At 48.9% G+C, this 22029-nt stretch overlaps 1 protein-coding gene across 1 annotated transcript; it reads left to right on the top strand.

Annotated features, from left to right (window-relative positions):
- Positions 1-760: 760 nt before the first annotated feature.
- LOC110340366 (cytochrome P450 2D4) lies at positions 761-14009 on the top strand. The gene is made up of 10 exons (XM_040752699.1): positions 761-940; positions 9739-9988; positions 11111-11282; positions 11517-11669; positions 11740-11900; positions 12255-12431; positions 12571-12712; positions 12934-13121; positions 13518-13659; positions 13758-14009. Exons 2-10 carry the CDS (start codon positions 9800-9802, stop codon positions 13934-13936), a joined length of 1503 nt encoding a protein of 500 aa, XP_040608633.1. The 5' UTR covers positions 761-940; positions 9739-9799; the 3' UTR covers positions 13937-14009.
- Positions 14010-22029: the final 8020 nt, after the last annotated feature.

Raw genomic sequence — 22029 nt, forward strand, 5'->3', positions numbered from 1 at the left:
TTGAATTTCCTGGAGACTACAGGGGAGTTTCTTTTGCAGTCAAACAGTCCCCAGGATCCAAGTATCTAGGAGGCTGTGGGGGTTTGGAGTTCCTTTGTGATTAATTTTGGCCCTAGGCCTGTTGCATACAACATAGTCTTGAGGAGCTAAGGCAGGGGAAGGGCTGATCTGGGGTTTTGACACTTCAACTAGTACTCATGGAACCCTGGGCTGCCCAGAGCACTGCCTGAAAGCATTCTGCCAGGTGACAGGGGCAGGCCAGCATAATACCTGAATCCTTTCACCACTGATAATGAGTCCCTTCAGCTTTCATCTGGAAACATCCTGCTTTCTACTTAATTCCTGAAGGACAATTTTTCTTGACAAACTTTGGATGACATTCTTCAGGATTTGCATGTGTTATCCTGTATCTTCTGGCCTCCATAGTCTCTGATGGGAAATTAACAGTTAATTAATCTCATGACGGTTCCCCTTGTGTGTAAAGGACGAATGCTTCTCTATACTGCTTTCTAAACTCTCCCTGCAGTTCCCTCTGTCTTCAGTGTCCCAAGAACCATCTGGGCTCTGGATGCTCAGAGAGATTGCAAGGCTCTGATCTCAGCCCTGTCAGAGCTGTGGCCTCTTCCTCGGAGCTCCTCCTCCTCATTTCAGATTCCCTTCCCAGTGCTTCAAACTCCTCCTCCTCCTCCTCCTCCTCCTCCTCCTCCTCCTCCTCAGAGCATGGCTCCTCCTCAGAGAGTCCCCACCTCCCCGGAGAAGATCCTCCTCCTCAGAATGTCCCCTCCTCCTCCTCAGCAGAGATCCCCACCACCTCCTCCAGTGCCCTCCTCCTCAGGGTCCTCCTCAGAGCTCTTCTTCCTCTGAGTGCCTCCTCGGATTCCTGCAGGGCTCCAGACACCTCTTGCCTCTCCTCTGCTGAGCTTCAGAACGCACCACACAGGTAAAGGCAGGGCTTGCGAGTCTGCACCTCCACTGGGGAAGGGATGCAAGGCAGGCCCCACCCCACCCCTAAGCTGGAGTCACCTGGGCACCCGAGTGTGGCAGACCCTCACCTTTGGGCTGGGTGCTTCTCCCCTGTTGGAGTGAGCAGAGGGGAACCCCCCAGTGTGGATGGGGTAAGCAGTTTTCAGTTGTCCCAGGCCGAGGCTAAGTTGCCAGAACCAACCTGGACCTGATAAAGGCAGGTTCCTGGGGCTCACCCCAGAAGTCACGGAAAGGGGAACCTGCTTGTAGCCAGGCCTCAGGGCTGGACCTCTGTTCTGATGCCAGCAGGGTGGAAACCCGACCCTGGGCCTTTGCATAACTTGCCCTTTGGAGTGTATTCCTGGCCTAGCAGGCACAGACAGGCAGTACCTGAGCAAACCAGACCTCTCTTCACAGACCCTGCTTCTTGCCCTTTGGGGTTCACAGAAGGTGGGGAAGGGAGGTGGGGCTGGGGAGGGGACCAGGCCAGCTCTGCTTGCCCCGCCCACAGCTGGAATGTTGTCAGTGACTGGCAGCCTTGGAGGACCCACTCCCATTCAATTAGGAAAAACTAAAAGAAATCTACACTGAGCCAAAATCCCAGCACTCGGGACTCAGGGGCAGGAGGATCTCTGGGAGTTCCAGGACAGTCTCGCCTACATGCCTACATAGGGAGTTCCAGGACAGCCAGAACTACATAGGGAGACCCTGCCTCCAAACAAGAAATTCTACACTGAGCATACAAGGACCTTTACAGTGAAGGACCACAGACCACCAACTGGAATGCACAGTTATACCCTGTTGTATTTTATCATCCTTATCTCCACGCAAACAGCCCATCCTGTTCTTGTTGGTGTGTGCAGACACTGCTGAACTCCCCTCTGAGAGAGCCCAGCATACATTCTGCATCCTCGCCAGAGTCTTGGAATTCTTTCGTATGCCAAGTGACAGAAGTCCTGGAGATTGGGTTTCCTTTTCAGTATTGTGTTTTGAGACAGATTTTATACTGTAGCCCAGGCTGGCCTGGAAATCAATGCACTCCTCCTGCGTCCAGCCTCCCAAATGCTGAGATTACAAGTAAGCTACCGTGTGTATTTAGCCCAGACATTTTTAAAGCGTGTCTGCCTCCCAGCCCCAGGATGTGAAGGGGTTTGAGGTTTTTTTCTGTGGGGCTGTCTGTAGATCTGGAAAGAGTTGCCCTAGGTCTCTGAGGAGGGCGTGAAAGCAACTGTCCACCATTTAGCTTGATCCTAAGGACTGACATGGAGTGTGCAAATAATGCTTCAAAGAACAAAATGTTTCAGAATGATTCTTATGGAACAAAATGTTTCAGGAGAAGTGAATGGAATGTTTTCTGAAAGTCTCCGTGGACCAGGTTGGCAGTGACTGAACTGGGTGGTTGGCCTGTGTACTCCTAGTTTGCCCAGGTTGAGTCCACTGGCTCCATGTGTGATTTCTAAGTTCTAGGGCACAGTTGGCAAGTTCGTGCTGGTGATGAGTCAAAGGTTATGGCTTTGAGATCGGTGAGTCCAGGTGTTGCTCAGCCACAAACCACAGACACCCCCCCTCCCCGAATTCAGCTGTCTGGGAGGGAGAGAAGGGACATGTGTGGCCTGTGAAATTTGTCTCCACTGTCAGAAACGCTGTTCAGAGGGCAGGGTCATCTTTTTGCTCACAGAAGATAGTTTGGGTGGTGTGGCAGTTAGCATCTTGACATTTTGTGCAGCTGCCTCTGCCCTGAACATAGACTTGTGAGAAGGCAGTACTCAGGTGGTGCTCAGGGGAAGACTGCGGTGGAGAAGAGGGCCTGTTCGTTGGCTGTCCTGGAAAATGACTTGTGTCCCCACAAGGGTAGTGGGAAACAGACTACTAAAATGGAAATGTTCTGGTTTCCAGGACACCTCACAGGCGTCTTCCCTCTCTCTGCCCAGTCAAAGTTCTCCCACATGTAGTCCTTGGGGGGGGCTGGGATACAGTGCTGCACAGTGGAGAAGTGCCTGTATCCCCTCTACCCCAGCAGGTCGGCTTACTCAGGGAGATGCTCATCCCACACCCGAACCTGTGACCCTGCTGGGTCTTGTCACTGCCTATCCTGCTCTGCGATTCACCAGGCAACATTGTGGTATTTAAAAGTAGGATCCCAGGACCATGCTGATTCAAGGTTGACAGACCACACAGGAGGTCCCACTCTTGTCAATTTGAAGCTGGCTGACAGGGCAGGAGCCTTCCCAGAGCCTCAGTAGACATATCTGTGATAGGTGAAGAGCTATGCTTAGGCCATGTGAAGACCTGTGTCTGCTGTGTGCATTGTGTCCATTTTTCCTTGGCTTCAGACGTAGCAGCAGTAATGGGAAACCATGGCATGCAGGGAGGGCCAGTGACATTCTGACCCTTTTCATGAAAGCAGTTGGAATTCAATTTGGCGATATTGGATCATCTTCCCAAACACATTTCTCGTCACCATCTTCGGGATTCCTTATCTGTGCTATGAGCCCTCTGATTGGTCTACCTGTTGGATGGTACAGCATTGCTATTGCATGGAGATATCATGAGTGTTTGGTCAAAATTGTGTGTGAAGTAATGTGTTCAAAAAATGGTAATCCCCTCTAAATCTGAACCTGGTTCCTGTGTTTGAATTTTTCCTTCAAAGAGAAAGAGGACAGGATACATGACACAGCTAGACTGGAATATAGGGTTTACCTTGGTTGTTATTATTTCAGAGGGGCTCAGTGAATTAAGAACAAGAGCCTCACCAATCACATGGACAGACAGGTCTGTGTGCAGTATGTATGTACTCGGTACCTACTTGGCCAGGCCTTACTTGTCATCCAGAGAGACGAAAGCACCAACAAGGTTCTCGCAGCTAGGGAAGCAGCCAGAGTTTCTAAGTGACTTCCTCGAGGTTGCCAAATAATGCAGCTGTCTGGAAACAACAAGGCCTGGGCGTGGGGGACAGGATGGGAAACTTGAGCTCGCTCCCTTGTGATTTCTACTCAGTGATGTTGATTGTAATTCAACAAAGGGTGCTTTCTTCTTGTTTGGATCTTTGCCCACAAACAGGCAATTTCATAAAAGGCCAATGGAATGTATCTTGGTTGCAGACAGCCATAGTGAGCTTTTTAGGTTAGTAGTATTGGAAACTAATGTTAAACTCAGTGACTTGCAAACTTGTACAGATGGTACAGAGAAATATGGTATTCATTCTAATGGGTCTGGGTTGCTAGGAAAAAGCCCAGATTTTTCTCTAAATTTTAATTATTAAAAGATAGTGGCTGGGGAGCTTTCTGCAGCATGCAATTACCAGCGTTTGCCAACTGCTCAAGGTTAAGGGGAGGAAACGTCTGAACTGGCCATCCAGTTTGATGAGTAGCATGTGAAAAACTGAAATGGGGCCTGTGGGATGGGGAGACACCACTCAGGAGCCCAGGCAAGCCATGGTGCTTGTCCACTGGTTCATTCATAGTGCCTGTGCTCCTTGATTCTTCGGAAACCTGCTCTAAATAATGTCATGGACATCCATGCACTGAAGCTCTGACTGGGAGACAAGCCCTTAATCATGACTTTCTAGTTCCCTATGCCATCAGTGGCCACGGGCCGGGACCTACAATTTTCTGTCATTACTCAAGAAGAGCTGTTGTGTAACAGACTTTTCCTAGGGAGATGCAACTCTCCTTTCTCCTCTCTCTCTCTCTCTCTCTCTCTCTCTCTCTCTCTCGTCTCTCTCTCTCACACACACACACAAACACACACAATGATCTTTTTGTTCTCCCCAAAATAACAAGGGGTATCTTGTGGAGCAATCCTTTCTAGAACTGCCCGGTTCTCCATATTGGAAGTGTCTTGCAAGTCCATGGACTTCTCTAGGGTCACTCAGTCCCCTCATACGGGGATTTCTTGTGTACCCATTGTGGAGACAATCTCCCCACACTTGGAGGTTCCTACCATCCACAACCACAGAGTCTTACTGGGTTCCTTCACTGGCTTTTCAATCTCTGGCCCATGTATGAGATTTCTTTGTTACCAGAGGGCTTCAGTCTAATCAATGGGTTAGTCCACTGATGAGTTCACACATGACTGGACTACTGAGAGGGTTGGAAGCAGTCAGTTACTGGGGTTCTGTCTTTGAAGGATCCATCTTGTCCCTCGAGCTTCCCCTCTCTCCCAGCTGTCATGAGATGCTCTTTGCTTTGCCACATTCTCTCAGTACTGTGTGTTCTGTGTAGCTATAGTCTCCCAGCCATGAAGCAGGTTGACACGGAGGGAGACACCTGAGCCATGCACCAAGATAAGTCTTTTGGTCTCTTAGGTGTTTCTCTTAGCATCAGTCACAGGAACAAAAACCCAAACAATAATCTTGTGTTCAGCATAACCACACAGTAGTGCTTGAAACATCCAGTTTAAAATAATGAGACAGGCGAAAGAGCCAGGATGAATAGTCCAGCCAGGTGGTGGTGGTGCCCGCCTATAATCCCAGCACTCGGGAGGCAGAGGCAGGCGGATCTCTGTGAGTTTGAGATCAGCCTGGTCTACAGAGCTAGTTCAGGACAGCCTCCAAAACAATACAGAGAAACCCTGTTTCGAAAAACCAAAAAAAAAAAAAAAGTCCATACCCAGGAAAATAAACAGTGAATGCAGACTACCCATGACACTGAAGGCACCAGACTTTAAATCACCTCACTAAAATCTGTTCAAAATGCTAAAAGAAAATGTCCCTAGAAAGGAAAAGATTGGGGCTGACGAGATGGCTCTGTGGTTAAGAGCTCTGGCTGCTCTTCCAGAGATCGAGGATCAATTCCCAGCACCTGCATGGCAGCTCACAACCATCTGTTAACTCCAGGTCCAGGGGGATCCAATGTCCTGGTGCACAGACTACCTACCAGCATACTCATAAAAACAAATATTTTTAATTAAAATATTACCAAATACCAGTAATGAGACAGAAACTAAGAACAGAGACCAAAAGAAATTCTGTAGCTGAAAATGAAAATAATCAAAATGAAAATCCCTTCAGAGTCCAAGAGCAGATATGAGCAGTCAGAAATAATAGTCAGCAAGCATAAAGACGGTCAACCAAGAGCTCATGCCCAAGAATGAAGAGGAAAGGGAGTGATACAGAGACCTTTATGTATCCTGATTTCCACGTAGTGCAGGCCCAGTTAAGAATTTGATGAAGTCAGCCAGGCTGTGGTGGCGCACACCTCTAATCCCAGCACTCGGGAGGCAGAGGCAGATGCATCTCTGTGAGTTCAAGATCAGCCTGGTCTACAAAGCAAGTTCCAGGACAGCCAGGGCTACACAGAGAAACCCTGCCTCAAAAACCTAAATAAACAAAGAATTTGATGAAGCCATTAATCTGTGTGTATAAGAAGTTCAAGAAACTCTGTAATGATAAATTTAAATTTTCAGTTTCTCATCTATAATCTCTTAGGACGCACCTCTGAGTGTTTCTGTGAGGCGTTTCCAGCAAGGTTTAACTAAGGCAAGGAGATCTACCCAATGTTGTTGGTACAATACCATGGGCTGGAGCCACAGGCTGAATACAAGTGGGGGAAGGAGGAAGTGAGCAGGGGGAATCCTTATTCATCTCCTTCTGTTGCCTGACTGTGTGATTCTCCTTCTGCTGCCTGACTGTGTGATTCTCCTTCTGCTGCATGACTGTGTGATTCTCCTTCTGCTGCATGACTGTGTGATTCTCCTTCTGCTGCCTGACTGTGTGATCTCCTTCTGCTGCCTGACTGTGTGATTATCCTGCTGCTGCCTGACTGTGTGATCTCCTTCTGCTGCCTGACTGTGTGATTATCCTGCTGCTGCCTGACTGTGTGATTATCCTGCTGCTGCCTGACTGTGTGATTCTCCTGCTTCTACCTGACTAATCCCCACTTTTCCTGTTCCCTTGAGGCAAGTATTTCCTCACAGATTTGAGAAAAGTAACTCAAAGAAACTCCTAGGATAGCTTTCAGCAAAGCTATATCTGGACAGTTTTAATCCAGCTATCAAAAAACAGAAATCTAAAAGCAAGAAAGAAGCAGTTCACCTTGGGAGGGCCATCAATAGCATTGGCATCTGGTTTCTAATGCAATTGGAGGCAACAGTGACATTGTCCCTCCAGAAGTGGCTAGACATGTTGTAGACTAGAGTTTGTAGAAATGTCTTCTGGGTCCCACCAGCCGCTGCTTCCTGACTCTCATGTGTGACTTGCTAGGACCAGCCATGTGGAGCCGTGTGCCTCACTGGGAGCTGCCCGTAGACCAGGGGCAGTCTGGGCATCAGAAGCAGCGCTCTTGGTGCCAGCTACCCATCTCGTAGATCCCACTGGGATGTGTCTGGCATGTGAGTGTCTGTGGGTCTGGAGTGCGTTAGTGCTGTCTCAAGGTGTTGTTGATGGGTGTGCAAGTGTGTGTTGTGCCTGTGGGAAGACGTGAAAATGTGCCAATTGTAGACTTGTGTGATTATGCACTTCAGTGAAAGTGCCTCACTTGTGCAGTCTGAGGTAACGATTCCAGCTCAAGGGGGACACTGAGCAAGAGGGTTCTTTTAGGTAAGAAATTTGTTGAGTTGTTAATGCCATAGACGTCAGGAGGGTGAGGAGGAAAGATCAGGGCCACATGGCAGAGTGACAATCCGTTCTTACACATTTCAGAGAAAGGAGGAGGGATGGTAGATTCTCGTTTCCCTTTGGCTTGCAGTTGGCCATTGCTAGGAGTAACCAGTGAATAGTCAGCTCAGAAAGGTCAGATGATCCATAAACATGTTTTCTGGTCACCTAGGCAACCAAGTTAACTTCAATTCTAAAAACCAAACTACTGCAGTCACTGGAGTTGTCAAAGTTCAACCAACATTTACAAAATGGCATATGCCCGACAGAAGTGACTGTCTATAGTTTGCACTTGGCTGAGTGTCCCCAGAGCTTCACGTAATCCCTACTCTGAGGTACCTCTATGGTAATAAAAGGTGGAAAAAGACTATTTGAAAAATAGCTTTAGATGAGACCATTTGGGCAGACCCTATGGTTGAGTTCAGTGGTTTAGGAGAGGAACAGTGCCCCCCCCACACACACATAGACTTCGTGTTTCTTTTTTTTTTTTTTTTACGAGACAGGGTTTCTCTGTATTGTTTTGGAGGCTGTCGGTCCAGCCCAGCCTCGAACTCACAGCGATCCACCTGCCTCTGCCTCCCGAGTGCTGGGATTAAAGGCGTGCGCCACCACTGCCCGGCTGACTTCGTGTTTCTTGTCATGTAATGCATCACAAATACCACTGGGACTTGATCACCAGGTGGAAGGGAGCCCTTGAGCTTCCCGAACCATAAGACAAAGTAAACCTAAGGTTTAATTACCTTGTACGTGTGTGCACATTCATGAACCCACATAGAGGTCAGAGAACAATTTATGAGAGTTGATTCCCTCCTTCCACTGTGTGGTCCTGGGGTCAAACTCAGATTGTCAGGCTTAGAGGAAGGAGCCTCTACCCACTAAGTCGCCTGCCAGCCCCCTTTCCTTGATAAAATAGTATGCCTTAAGTATTTTTGTCACAGTAGTTTTATGAATGTATTAATCCTCGTTTCCTGTGCTTCCTGTCATATGGTCTCTAAGAGTACTCCATAAGGCCCCCCGCAAGAGCGGATGACATATGACATATGGGTCAGATGAGGATCTGTCAGCATTGGGCAAGTGAGTTGAAGAGAAACAAAGCCTGCACCATACTGAGAGTTTGAGTCAATAGGAAAAAGTCCCAATTTTTTGTTGTTTGAGGTGGGGGTCGTCTTACACTGTAACTCAGGCTAGAGTAGAACAGCAATCCTCCTGCCTCAGCCTCACAAATGCTGGGATTACAGATGTGAGTCACTACACCAGGCTCCAGACTACATAGTTCTGAGGGGAGCTGGGGCTGAGCTCAGGTGTATCAGAAAGATGGAGAAGGTCTACTACTTCACCTCCCTACCCTGGGAAGTAGATGGAGAAGAAAGGGGGGAAAGGCCTATGGAGCAGCCTCTGCCCCCTGCTCTGCCTGCTTCTTCTGGCTACACAGACAGCATAGCAGCTTGGCTCAAAGCAGAGCACAAGGGGTGATCTCTGCTCCTTTAGAAGGGTATAGCCTTGCATGGTATAAGTGTCCTACCTGTGCCAGGTATCTGGAGTATGGAAGACTGCATTGTGCTCGGGTGCCTAGGGTCAGCGTGGCATCCATGGGGTGGGCTGCTGGTCAGGGAAACACTGTCTGTAGCCTGGCCTTGACCATTTTGCTGAACCTAGAGTACCTGATGTACCAGTGATCAGCTTCTGCCTTCCTCCCAGTGTCCCTCGCTTGCCTGCAGTCTATTCCAGGCACCTGGTCACACAGCCCAGTGCCCTGCAGGGCCATTCAGGCCCTCTGTCACTGCCAGGAAAGTCCCACTCCAGATGGAGGCAATAGTCCTAAGCCCCTCTAAGTTGTGCTATCTGTATACCTCCTCTTGAGCAAGTGCCTGAACAGAGGGGTGCATCTGTCATCTGCCCATGAAGCTCCCAGTACCCAGACAAGCACACCCAGTATGCTAAGCCCACATGGTTCCCCAGGGTTTCTGTCCCCTTCTCCTGCATAAGCCCCTAAGGACCAGAGCGCATGGACCCCTCAGGCTACCATTGGCTCTGGCCTGCCTTGCCCCTCCTTGTACTCTGCACTGACAACAGCAGCTTGGCTTTAAGGCAGAGGGCAAAGGGCAGCATTGGCTCCTAAGGGATCAGCCTGGGCCAGATGAGTGCCTGGAGTGTGGTAACACTGTTTTTCTTGGTCTTAGTGGCTGGAGTAAGAACCAAGAGGTGTTTCCAGAAAAAAACCCTGAGAGCATCAGGACAGCCATGAGGCTGCTGACTGGGGCTGAGCTGTGGTCCGTAGTCATATTCATGGCTATCTTCCTGCTTCTGGTGGACCTAATGCACCGGCGCCACTGCTGGACTGCCCGCTATCCGCCAGGCCCTACGCCATTGCCTGTGCTTGGAAACCTGCTGCAGGTGGACTTCCAGAATATGCCAGCAGGCTTCCAAAAGGTATGGGAACTGTTGATGTCTGAGAGGCCATGGTGAACTCCCATCAGAGCACAGTGGGTGGCAGTGTAGCTGCATGCTGCTCAGGAGCTAGCCTCCAGGAGAAAGCTTAGGCTACCTTCCCTTGGGGAGAGTGGTGCAGGACCTGAGGACACCCTGAACTTCCCAAAGGCAGTGCCCAAAAGGCGGGATGGGACCTAACAGCCAGTTTGAGATTCAGTTAGCAGGACAGAGTATAGTGGGCGATGGTGGTTCTGGGGTTGCATCCTAATTCCAACATGCCTGCCACTGGGAGGCTAAGGCAGTTGGGTTATAAATTCCAGGCCACCTTAAGATACATAATGAAACTATCTCTATAACCAAAATTTGAGAGCCAGGTGAGGGGATATATGCCTCTAATCCCAGTACTTGGGAGACAGAGGTAGGCATATTTATTTGAGTTCTAAGCTAGCCCATGCTCATAAATGAGCCCATTTCAAAAAAAGCAAACTCTAAAATTTTTAAAGGAAAAAAAGCCCAGTACAGTGGTACAGACCTTTAATCCCAGCATTCAGAGGAGGTAAAGGCAAGCAAATCTCTGTGAATTCAACTTGGTCTACATAGCTAGTTCCAAGATCTTGGCTCAAAAAAACAATCACATACTCTGTGAGTTCGAGGCCAGGCTGGACTGACAGCCTCCAAAACAATACAGAGAAACCCTGTCTCGGAAAACCAAAAATAAAAATAAATAAATGAGGAATCAAGTTATATAGGCCTCATATTCCTTTCCATACAACCAGGGGGAAATGTTTTTGCGAATGTGGGAGAGGCCATGGTCCTGAGTTAGTGTTTCTGTCAGGAAATCAAAGTTGAAAGAGGTACAGCGATTGTTCCCATCCTTTCGCTATTTCAGACTCTCAGAGTCCCTACTTAATCTATGAGCCTTAGTTTCCTCATCTAGACATGAGGATCCCAGTGGAACCAATTGGCATTTGGAAATGTGTGACGCCAGCAAGGCCATGGTGCAGTGTTTGATTTCCTCCTTCTGTGGGGCTCACTCCTAGACCTCCCCTGCCAACTTCTGTCCAGTACAGCCAAGCACTGGGATCCAGGCTTGCCAGTAATGCACTAACTCCTTGCCTACAGCTGCGAAGCCGCTTTGGGGACCTGTTCAGCCTACAGCTGGCCTTTGAGCCAGTGGTTGTGCTAAATGGGCTAACAGCCCTGCGTGAGGCCCTGGTGAGATACAGCGAGGACACCGCTGACCGGCCGCTACTGCATACGAGCGACCACGTGGGCTTTGGACCACGCTCTCAAGGCAAATGCAGAGAGTGACAGAAGTGGTGGGAAAATGGGGACTGGAGGGGGTTCAGGGGTTAGAGACAGTTGGGGACTTAATTCCAGGGGAGGTACAGGCACAGAGAAGAGACAGCAAAGGCTGACAGCTGAAGGGTGGACAGAGGATCTTACAGTAGTGATAGACTATCGTGGTGGTAAAGGGGGCAGGAGCAGAAAAGAGGACTAGGTCTCAGGCCTAAGTGTGGTCCCCCAGGTGTGGTCCTAGCACAGTACGGCTCTGCCTGGCGTCAGCAGCGACGCTTCTCCGTGTCCACCTTTCGTCACTTTGGCCTGGGCAAGAAGTCACTGGAGCAGTGGGTGACTGAGGAGGCCAGATGTCTCTGTGCTGCCTTCGCTGACTATAACGGTAGGTGGTGGGCTGGTGGGTACAAGTGGGGACAGACAGCAAACACCCTGATCGGTGTTTCCATTCCCAGGACTCCCTTTCAGCCCTAATGCTCTGTTGGACAAAGCAGTGTGCAATGTGATAGCATCCCTCCTGTATGCCTGCCGCTTTGAGTACGACGACCCACGCTTCATCAGGCTGCTGGACTTGTTGAAAGATACTCTCGAGGAGGAATCTGGCTTCCTGCCTATGGTGCGGGGCTCACGGGTGTCTGTACCCAGATAACTTCATGCACTGGGGCCTCTCAGAAAGATGATCAACATTCAGGAGTGACAGGGAGAGGGCATTCTGGGAGGAGAGGGGTTAGACTGGGGTCAAGTGCTTGGAAATGATGAGTGCCCGTGAAAACCACGCAAGTCTGAAATCTCCACTGTATGCCAGCCCTTCTGGAAGCTCAGGGCCAAAAAGGAAGGTTAGTGGTTGGCATTTGGGAAGGACTATGTCACCAGTCTCCCCTGGAGGAGGCTAGGACCCAAGTCTGTTCCAGGAGAGCACTGCGCAGGAAGCATCCAGGCCTCTCTATTGGTCCTTCTCTGTTGGTCACAGTTCCTGAATGTGTTCTCGGCGCTCCTGCACATCCCAGGGCTGCCTGGCAAGGTCTTCTCTGGAAAAAAGGCCTTCATGGCCATGCTGGATGAGCTGCTGACTGAGCACAAGATGACCCGGGACTCTACCCAGCCACCCCGAGACCTGACTGACGCCTTCCTGGCCGAGGTGGAGAAGGTGATTGGCAGCTGCAGGGGCTATGGGCTGGCATCCTGTGTGTCACCTAGTGACTCAGCACCCAAGCTGCCCGGGCACAATGGGAGGCTATTGAGGGACTTCCTATCCCCACTGAGTCCACCCTTTCTGCCTGGCCCAGGCCAAGGGGAATCCTGAGAGCAGCTTCAATGATGAGAACTTGCGTATGGTGGTGGCTGACCTGTTCATGGCAGGGATGGTGACCTCTTCGACCACACTGTCGTGGGCCCTGCTGCTCATGATCCTGCACCCGGATGTGCAGAGTGAGCCTGGCTGGGGCTAAGAAGAAAGAGGAAGGACGGGAGAGGCACACTCCTTAAGCTTACTTGGGACACTTGTGGCTCCCGGCACTGGCCTGAACTAGACTTCGGCAAGGGATGATAGCCATCATCTTCCCATGAACCCAGCCCTTAACATGGAGGTAATAGAGGGATAAGGGGCATCCACCTGGGGCTCCTTAACTGTGGGGCTGCTGTCTCTCCAGGCCGTGTCCAAAAGGAAATCGATGATGTCATAGGGCAGGAACGGCATCCAGAGATGGCAGACCAGGTCCGCATGCCCTTCACCAACGCTGTCGTTCATGAGGTGCAGCGCTTTGGTGACATCCTCCCACTTGGGGTGCCTCACAAGACATCTCGTGACATTGAAGTGCAAGGCTTCATTATCCCTAAGGTAGACCTCCAATGTCCCGCCAGTGTTACCAGCCAGCTAGTGGCCTGAGCTGCCCAGTTAAGGACTGGGAATAGGCAATCTACTTCCCAACAGTACCAACTCCCCCCTGGTGAATATGGGAAGTGGAACAAGAACTGTACACCGGAACCCCCAGCTAGACAATTGAACATGTCAAAACATGGCTGGGGTGGTTGTAGCAGCCACTACCCACAAGTACAGGTGACTGTGTATACCTATGTCACTTGTCACTTATTCCGGTCAGAGTATCAAAAAGAGGGCTGAGGAGCTTCTAGGTCTGAGGTTAGATGAAAGTATCAAGTGTGTGGGGTGGAGGCTTTGCCTGTGATCATGGTGACTCTTTCCCAGTCCATGTTCACACCGTGTGCCTCCTGCCAGGGGACGACCCTCATCACCAACCTGTCCTCAGTGCTGAAGGACGAGACCGTCTGGGAGAAGCCCTTCCATTTCCATCCTGAACACTTCCTGGATGCCCAGGGCCACTTTGTGAAGCAGGAGGCCTTCATGCCATTCTCAGCAGGTGCTGTGGGCCCCTGGCTCCCTGCCTCTTCCCAGGGTGCCTGGAGGGTGGAGCATCAAGCAGGCCCCAGACTGACTGAGCCCCTCTCCCACCCACAGGCCGCAGAGCATGTCTGGGGGAGCCCCTGGCCCGCATGGAGCTCTTCCTCTTCTTCACCTGCCTCCTGCAGCGCTTTAGCTTCTCGGTGCCCGCTGGGCAGCCCCGGCCCAGCGACCATGGGGTCTTTGGTGCTTTGACAACTCCATCCCCCTACCAGCTCTGTGCTTTTCCCCGCTAAGAGGAGATATGAAATCTCACACATTGTCCTGCTGGGGTTCTAACGTGCAATAAATCATTTTCTCTGAACTAAATCATCCCCTTGGATCTCTAAGCTATAATGGGACCTCAGTAACCCCCCCCCCAGCTTGGACCTTCACAACCCCCTAGTTATTCTTACCTGGCCATTTGACCCTAAAAGAAGGACTGGTCTTTGAACCTCAGAGAATGATAGCTACCCTTGCCTTTTCCCCTGTCCTCTCTTTTCTCACCCAATTGATAATGTTTGTGCACAGGGGCCAACATCTGGAAGGAGGGTCAGAGAGGACTCCACATAGGTGACTGTAAGTTACAGAGAATAGAAGGGCAGGATTCCTACTGGAAGCCCCCATTTCAGACCCACTTCCTCCTGCCACACAGCTGAGACTAACTGTTCAGCAAGCATCATCACATCTATTGCCTAACTTCTATGACATTCCAGAGATGTATAAAGGTCAGGGAGGCTGGAAATAATATGCCAGGTTGAGTATCCAAGGTTAGCCATTGAGTACCAGGTGCTTCCCTGAAAGGCTTTATGGGAGTCCAGAAGGGGGTTACCTCCCAAGCTTCTTAGTCGCCCCTATTTCTATGACCCCTCAGAGTTACTTGTACCCAGGCCCCTGCACAGCAGTAAGGTGCTTCTGAGACCCGGCTTGGTAGAATGGGCAAGCCTGGTGTTGTAACAGGCCCCCAGACCTTAGCACAGCCTTCTCCAAGATGGAAATACCATTCAGACCATAAAACTCGGCACACTGACAGCACCTCTTGCCATAATGAAAACAAAGACCCAATCCATCCATCGAAGTCCATAGTTCTGGGACAGTCTCTAAATGGACTCACCTTGCTTTTTGGCTTCTGTAGTTCTGCTTCTGGCTAACTGTTCTTGTTAACTGTATGTGTCAATCCAGGATAAGGTTGTTGTGTTTAAAAGCTCACCCTGGCCGGGCATTGGTGGCGCACACCTTTAATCCCAGCGCTCGGGAGGCAGAGGCAGGTGGATCTCTGTAAGTTTGAGGCCAGCCTGGTCTACAGGACAGCCTCCAAAACAATACAGAGAAACCCTGTCTCGAGAAAAAAAAAAAAAAAGACGGGGCTACATTGGGATCCTAAACACTCAGTGTAGTCACCAGCGGGTTAATAAAGCCTTTCTATTGGCTTAAACCTGTGTCTGAACAGTCTTCTCTGATGGACACCTACAACATTTCTGGAGGTTCCATCAAGAGCCCCAAAGCCCAGACCTTGAGATACTGGTAGTCTCAGATCCCCTTGGGCAGGAAAGAGCGCAGTGATCAAAGAACTCCTAGGAAGTGCACAACCTGAAGACTTTCCAGTTCCCTTTGATCAATCATTGCCTAAGAAGTTTTGGAGGAGTCTGTCACCTCCACCCCAAAAAGGAAACAAATTGTAAAGTCTGTTACCTGGTCTGTTAACTGCGGAGGTGAGTCTGGTTTTGGTGCCTTCTGTTTAGAGTGCAAAGGAGTGCTACCGATCCAGTGTCCGGGATCCATGTGTGACACCACCAAACTCCCCTCGTCTGCTCGGCTGTATGAATGTGTGGTGGCCACCCCCTCGTCGTCTTTACTGTGTGTCTCTCTGTACTTCTTTCCTTGTGTTGTTTCTGTCAGTTCTGTTGACTGGAGAAACATCTAAAATGGAAGGACAATGATCCCACCCACAGCTACCCTAGTCCTCCTTCCATGGGCCACAACTTCCGGAAGGTTCACAGGCAGCGGAAGGTTCACAGGCAGCGGCTGCTGCCGTTGTTATGATAATGCTGGTAGCAATGGTAGCCATGAGGCCCTCCTAAATCTTGATTCTTGGCCTCCCTGTGCACAACAAGTTGTCCCCAACCACCGATTGGTGGGGGCAAGTATCATGGGCTCCACTGCAGTTGAAATTTTAGCTTTAGCTAGTTATGAAGAATAAAAACCTTTTAAAAACTCAGTACTCAAGTAAACATAGACTTTTGGACCACCTAAAAACTTCTGCTTCCAGTCTAGAAGCCCAGTTAGATTCTTTATCCAAGGTTTTTCTTCAGAATGAAGAGGGACTGAACATCCTCTTTAAGAGATAAGGGAGGTCTCTAAATAACACTAAAAACAACAACAACAACAAAAAAAACTTGTTACTTCTATGCCAGTCAATTGGAGATCATTAAAAAGATTTAGCCACGGTCAAAAATAACTTAAAAAATAAATAAATAAGAAGAGAAACATCAAAATCTGACAACTGGTACCAGTCTTTTCTCTGAACCCCTGGCTAACTACTCTACTTAAGGCCATGGCTGGGTCATTAATCATTTTGCTCCTAGTTCTTACTACAGGATCCTGATTGCTCAACTGCCTATATAAAACAGAAAACAAATTTTGTTAAACTATTAATGTTAATGAAACAATATAATCCCATTTCACCAGATGAGTTTATGACTTGACTCATACCCATAGAACCAATGGGCCACGTAACAGGCCTCCAGACCTTAGCACAACTGACACTATGATGGAAGTACCATTCAGGCCTTGGAACCCAACATATAGGCAGCAATACCTGCAACGAAGACCCTCCTGATGGGGGAGGTCCTTCTGTATGCTGTGAATATATGCTTCTCTTATTGGTTGATGAATAAAGCTGTTTTGGTCAATGAACAGACAGGATGTAGCCAGGCAGGAAGTATAGGTGGGGCTACCAGACTAGGAGAATTCTGTAAGAGGAAGGCAGAGAGGAGCCACCAGAGAGACACCATGCAGCTGCTGGGAAGATAGGATGCCCAGTCATTCTCCAGGTAAGATAAGGCCATGTGGAAATGCATAGATTAATAGTTATGGGCTAATAATTAAGAGAGAGCTAGGCAACAAGAAGCCTGAGCCATCACCCAAACAGTTTATAATTAATATAAGCTTCAGTGTGTTTATTTGGGATTGAAGGTTGGCAGGACTAGGTGGAACAGAAATTCCATCTATACCCTCCTCAACAGAAAACAGCTATAACACCTTGTGATGGGGAAGTACTGTGTATATGTCAATAAAGCACTGTTGGCCAATAGGGAAGCAAGATAGGTGGGACTAGGAGTCGAGGTGTATTCTGTGAAGGAGAAACACAGGGAGTCATCATGTATCTGCCATAAGGGTAAGAAGTCCAGACCTTTTCTCCGGTAAGAGAAATACTTAGATTAACAATTATGGAGTAAATACTTAAGTCAGAGCTAGCCAGTAAGAAACAAGCAAGGCCAACAGCTTCATAATCAATACAGTGTCTTATGTGTTATTTGGGGACTATAACACGGCAGAGCCCAGGCGACTGGTGGGAAAAACCACAGCGGCTGGCAAGGAAAAGACTTCTCTCTACAACCTTGCCCTGCATTTTCTATATCCTCTCAGAGTTTATAATGAGTTTTCTGCTTAAAGACTACACTTCCCAGCTTCTGTAGATGTTTTGGCCATCCATACACGTGGGTGGCAAGATGCCCCATCCCAGTGAAAAATCAGGGTCTTGCCTAAGGTCAGACTAAGCCTTTCTTTCAGCCTTCTCTCTCTCCAGCTATTTTTAAATAATCTTATTAACACTTGGGAAGACAGGGATTGAGCCCCAATGGCTACAGTAGGCCTGTCATAAGAAGATAAGTCAAGCTTGGGGTCCATTGTCAATGAGATGGGCAAAGAACAAGATGGTGGCATGGGCATCTGAGAGAAAGAAACCGTTTGAACCTTGCTGTGTGTCACACTAGGTATGACGGGCCTCATCTTTGCCTTTGTCCTCTTCTCAGAGGAATCTATGCCAGATTGCCTCACTGTCCTGACTCCTGGGCTGTGACCTTTGCCAGCCTACAGTCCCAGCTATGAGGGACAATTTCCATTTGAAAAGCCCTAGAATCACCAAGGAGGCAAACATCTGGGCATGTCTGAAGAGGGTCTAGATTGAGTTGGCTGAGGTGGGAGGACCACCCTTAATGTGGACAGCACCATTCCGCAAGCTTGGGTCCAGGGCTGAATCAATCAAGGGGAAAATGGAGTAGAGGAACAACAGTCCTCTCTCTCTCTGCTTTCTGATTATACAGACACATGTGACCAGCCATTTCATGCTTCTGCTGCCGTGCCTTCCCTGCCATGTTGAACTACACCCTCAAACTGAAAGACAAGCCCTCCCTTTCTACGGTTTCTGTTGCTGGGCATTGTGTCCCAGCACCACAGAGTAACTACCACACCTGCTGAGGGCTGGCACTGCTGTCTGTCATATCTCCTCATCACATGGTAACTGAGCTGAGCTGAGCCCAGGGATAGTGCCCCAGAGTATCTAAGAATCATTTGCTTCCCTGACACGTTAGTGCATTTAGTAACACTCCAGGACAGAAAACTCATAGACATTTAGAGCAGAGAGCCTGAGGCTTATTTCCTCCAGAGTATCCAGCAGTGCCTCGCTAGGGTCCTGCCACTGGTTCCCTTGGGGGCGGTGTAGCTCATGTTTCAGCAACATCTGGACTCTAGCAGTCAAAGGGCTGACCTGGGTCTCTGTGGGTCACTGAAGAATGCCCACTAGGCTAGGGAGTAGGAGGTATGCCCCTGCAGCTGGTAGGAAGAGCATGAATATTCCAAGGCAGTTTTGAAAGCCTGACAATAAGACAGTTAGGCTTTCGGAAGCAACAGATACAGGCTTTACTATATCTCGTTTGTGGTTCTTCACTTTCAGAGTATCAGAAGCTGGAAGCCACCCCAACCAGAACTTTCTCAGGAAATGCAGGAGCCAGCTCCTGAAACTTTCATCCTTGCTGTCTTCCACAGAGGCCTCTAAAACACAAATAGGTGGACCCTATGGGTCACTCGCTGAGGGAAAAATTCATTCAGCACCAAGTATCCCCTAATGCCTAGGGACCAGTCATTTGCACTAAAAGGGTAGGTATATAGCCAGCTACGGCAAGTGGTCTAGAGTTCCAGCCAACATACAAGGGAGGCTCACTAAGATATGTCAAGCCTTCTAGCTACCTGGTATTCCTCTCTCTCCCTTCCAGCTCAAAGGGGTCCGGGGAGGGAATGACCTGTGTCCCTGACAAGTCTAACAGGTGTCACAGATCGGGAACAAAACAGTCTTGTTGCAATAGGATCAGGCAGCTAGCTCACCAGATGGATTTACACCAACTTCCTGTTCCACATTTCCCTTTTCCTGGGATGGGGAAGAGGAACACAGCAATGGGAGGAGTCAGAGTTGGTACAGATGGGGACACTGAAGCCTGGGTCCCAGAAATTTGGGGGAGCACCCATTCCCTGATTATGCCAGGTTTGCTACCGCTCAGCACCACACAGAGCTCCTTGGCCTACCAGGATGACAGCTAAACCTAGCAGTTCTGGATTGAACTGGTCTCTGGGTCCCCTTGTCCTATAGCCCCCCATCTATACCCTGCAATGGCCATGGTATCTCAAGAGAACCCATGATGGTGATACTCTGGTTGAGACTTCAGATCTCCTTACCTCCCAGCCTGGGAGGCTAGTTGCATCTTCCCTGGAGGACCTCACCTGCCCTTCCTCAAGACAAGATGCCAATCTCCTTGGAGACAGCATCACTCCATCCTCCCATTTCCCTTGTGGTCATGGCCTTCAAGGAGAATCAAGCAGGCAGAATATGAGCACCAGGGCCCTCAGAACACCTCATGCCTCCTGTTCTCACACTTGGGGTGTTATAGTCTTTTGTTTTTCCAGAGATGTCCTAAGCTGTGATAAATTGGTAAGTTCTCCTCAAGGGGACTCGATCTAACCCCTGGGACTCTTGCAGCTGTGATCGGTGAGTCACAGCCTAACTTTTCCAGGGAAGACTCCCATATGAGGGGAAACTCAGTGTAAGATACTGCTGATATCTGCATAAGTAGCCGCCTAGGGCCTGAGAATACAGCTCAGGAGTAAAGCACTTGCCTAGCATGTGTGTGGCCCTAGGTTCTTGGGTCTAGGACATCAAGGAGACTCTAATCCCTGATGGGTGTCCTGGTTACCACTACCTACCTCACTGAGCTATGAACATTGAACAACATTCTAAAATCACTTAAATGTACTGCTACAAAAGAGTTGCTTGGGTAGCTACTATGGAGAATTAGCCAATGGTTGGAAGGGGTGGGGTTTAGGGTGTTAAGGTTCTGCTTTGAGCTTTGCCAGAGACACAAGAGAATTCTCTAGAAGATTTTTCTTTGTTCATTTTTGTCTTTTGGTTAGTTGGTTATGCTGTATTTTCTTTTGTTGTGACAGGGTCTTCATATGTAGCCCTGCCTAGCCTGGAACTCGTTTTGTAGACCAGACTGGCCTCAAACGCACAGAGATCTACTTCCGAGTGCTGGGATTAAAGGCGTGTGCCACCATGCCTGCTTTCTCCAGAGTTCTTTGGCTCACACATCATCTTATTAACACAGGTACTTGACTATGAGGAGCTGAGCCTTATTTAGGTTCACATGAGAGCATCAGTCTCCAGGACCTACTGTGGTAGTTCCTCAGCAATCTCATTCCAGAATGGTTTTCCCCACAGACTCCGGACAGTAACACACTCTCCCGCATGTTGGTGAGAAAGACTAGTTAAACATTGGAAAGAGTTATGTCCCTGCCTTATCTTCAAGTGCCATTCTTATTATATTCTTTTAAACTGCTGTTATTTTATCTTATTTACTTCTGTTTTGTTATTTTTTTAAGGGAGTGAATTTCTTTGTTTGTTTGTTTTTGAGATAGGGTTTCACTGTGTAGCTTGGGCTGGCCTAGAACTCATTATATATTCCAGATTGGCCCTGAACTCACAGAGATCTACCTGCTTCTATATCCCTAGTGCAAAGAACTATTTGTTTTTGAAGCAGGGCCCCACTTTACAGCCCGGCTGATGGAATTCACTGTGTAAATTAGGCTGCCTCAGGTTCCTGAGTACTAACTAGGATTACAGATGTATACCACTACACTCAGCAAAAATACCCTTGGAAGTCATTTAAACTTATGTGAAAATATTAAGTATTAATTAGATGTCTGAACAGAGGTATAGTTTTTCAAAAGAAACTATTGCTGGGCATTATTGGGTTGTATGGGGTTTAGTTGGTTTGTGTTTTTGTTATGGGGTATCATGAACTTTAGAGAAAAACAGGTTCCAATTCATTTCACTATGAGTCCAGAGGGAAGAAATCAATGGATAGGCAGCCTTGGCCTTGAGAAAGGTATCAGTCCCTCCTGGGAATCAGGTACATGGCAGCCTTAGAAGGGACCTAGAGGAACCCTGGTGGGCAAGTTGAGGGGTGGGAATCAGTTTCAACCCAACCCAGCAGCCAGGCCTTTCCTGTGAAAATGAAGATGTGTGCTATGTACAGGAACTTGTGCAGTCTAGAAGAAAAGCACTGCTGCATGAGGCTGTGATCTCTCTGGCCTTACTTGTGGGTACAGCTGTTCATCCTCACCCTTCCCAGGCTGTGGCAGTGTGAATGTAACTGGCCCCCAGGAGCTCATGGCGACTGGCACTATTAGGGGGTGTGGCTTTTTTAGAGTGGGTATGGCCTTGTTGGAGGAAATGTGTCAGTGTCAGGGTGGGAATTGAGGTTTCCTATGCTCAAGATAATGTCTCAGTCCACTTCCTGTTGCCTACAGGATGTAGAACTCTGAGCTATCAGCACCACTGTGTACATACCGCCATGTTCTTCGTCATGATGATCATGGACTGAACCTCTGAAACTGTAAACTGCCACCCCAATTAAATGTTTGCAAGACTTGCTGTGGTCATGTTGTCTTTCCACAGCAATAAAAACCCTAGCTAAGACACAGGCCTACTCCATTATGATACATGCAGTCAAAATCTATGGATGAACACATCTCAGCTGCAACAGAGCTCAGACCAGACTCCCTGCTGCCTGCCATGCATGACTGCATACCTCTGCCCAGTCATTCCAAACTTACCAGACTTGCAGTGTGGAGCATACTCCTGCATCCCTCCCTCTTTCCATTATTGTCCATCTGGCTGAGAGGGCAAGCCCAGTTGGGAGGGAAAAGGCAGATTGTAACCTTGTTTGGGCAGCCATGATTTGCTCATTTCATGTTGCTTAGCTCTTCTTCCTCCCCTCCTCGAGGGTGCTCTGGACTG

Source organism: Mesocricetus auratus, unplaced genomic scaffold (assembly GCF_017639785.1).
Source record: "Mesocricetus auratus isolate SY011 unplaced genomic scaffold, BCM_Maur_2.0 Super-Scaffold_100010, whole genome shotgun sequence".
Lineage (NCBI taxonomy): Eukaryota > Metazoa > Chordata > Mammalia > Rodentia > Cricetidae > Mesocricetus > Mesocricetus auratus.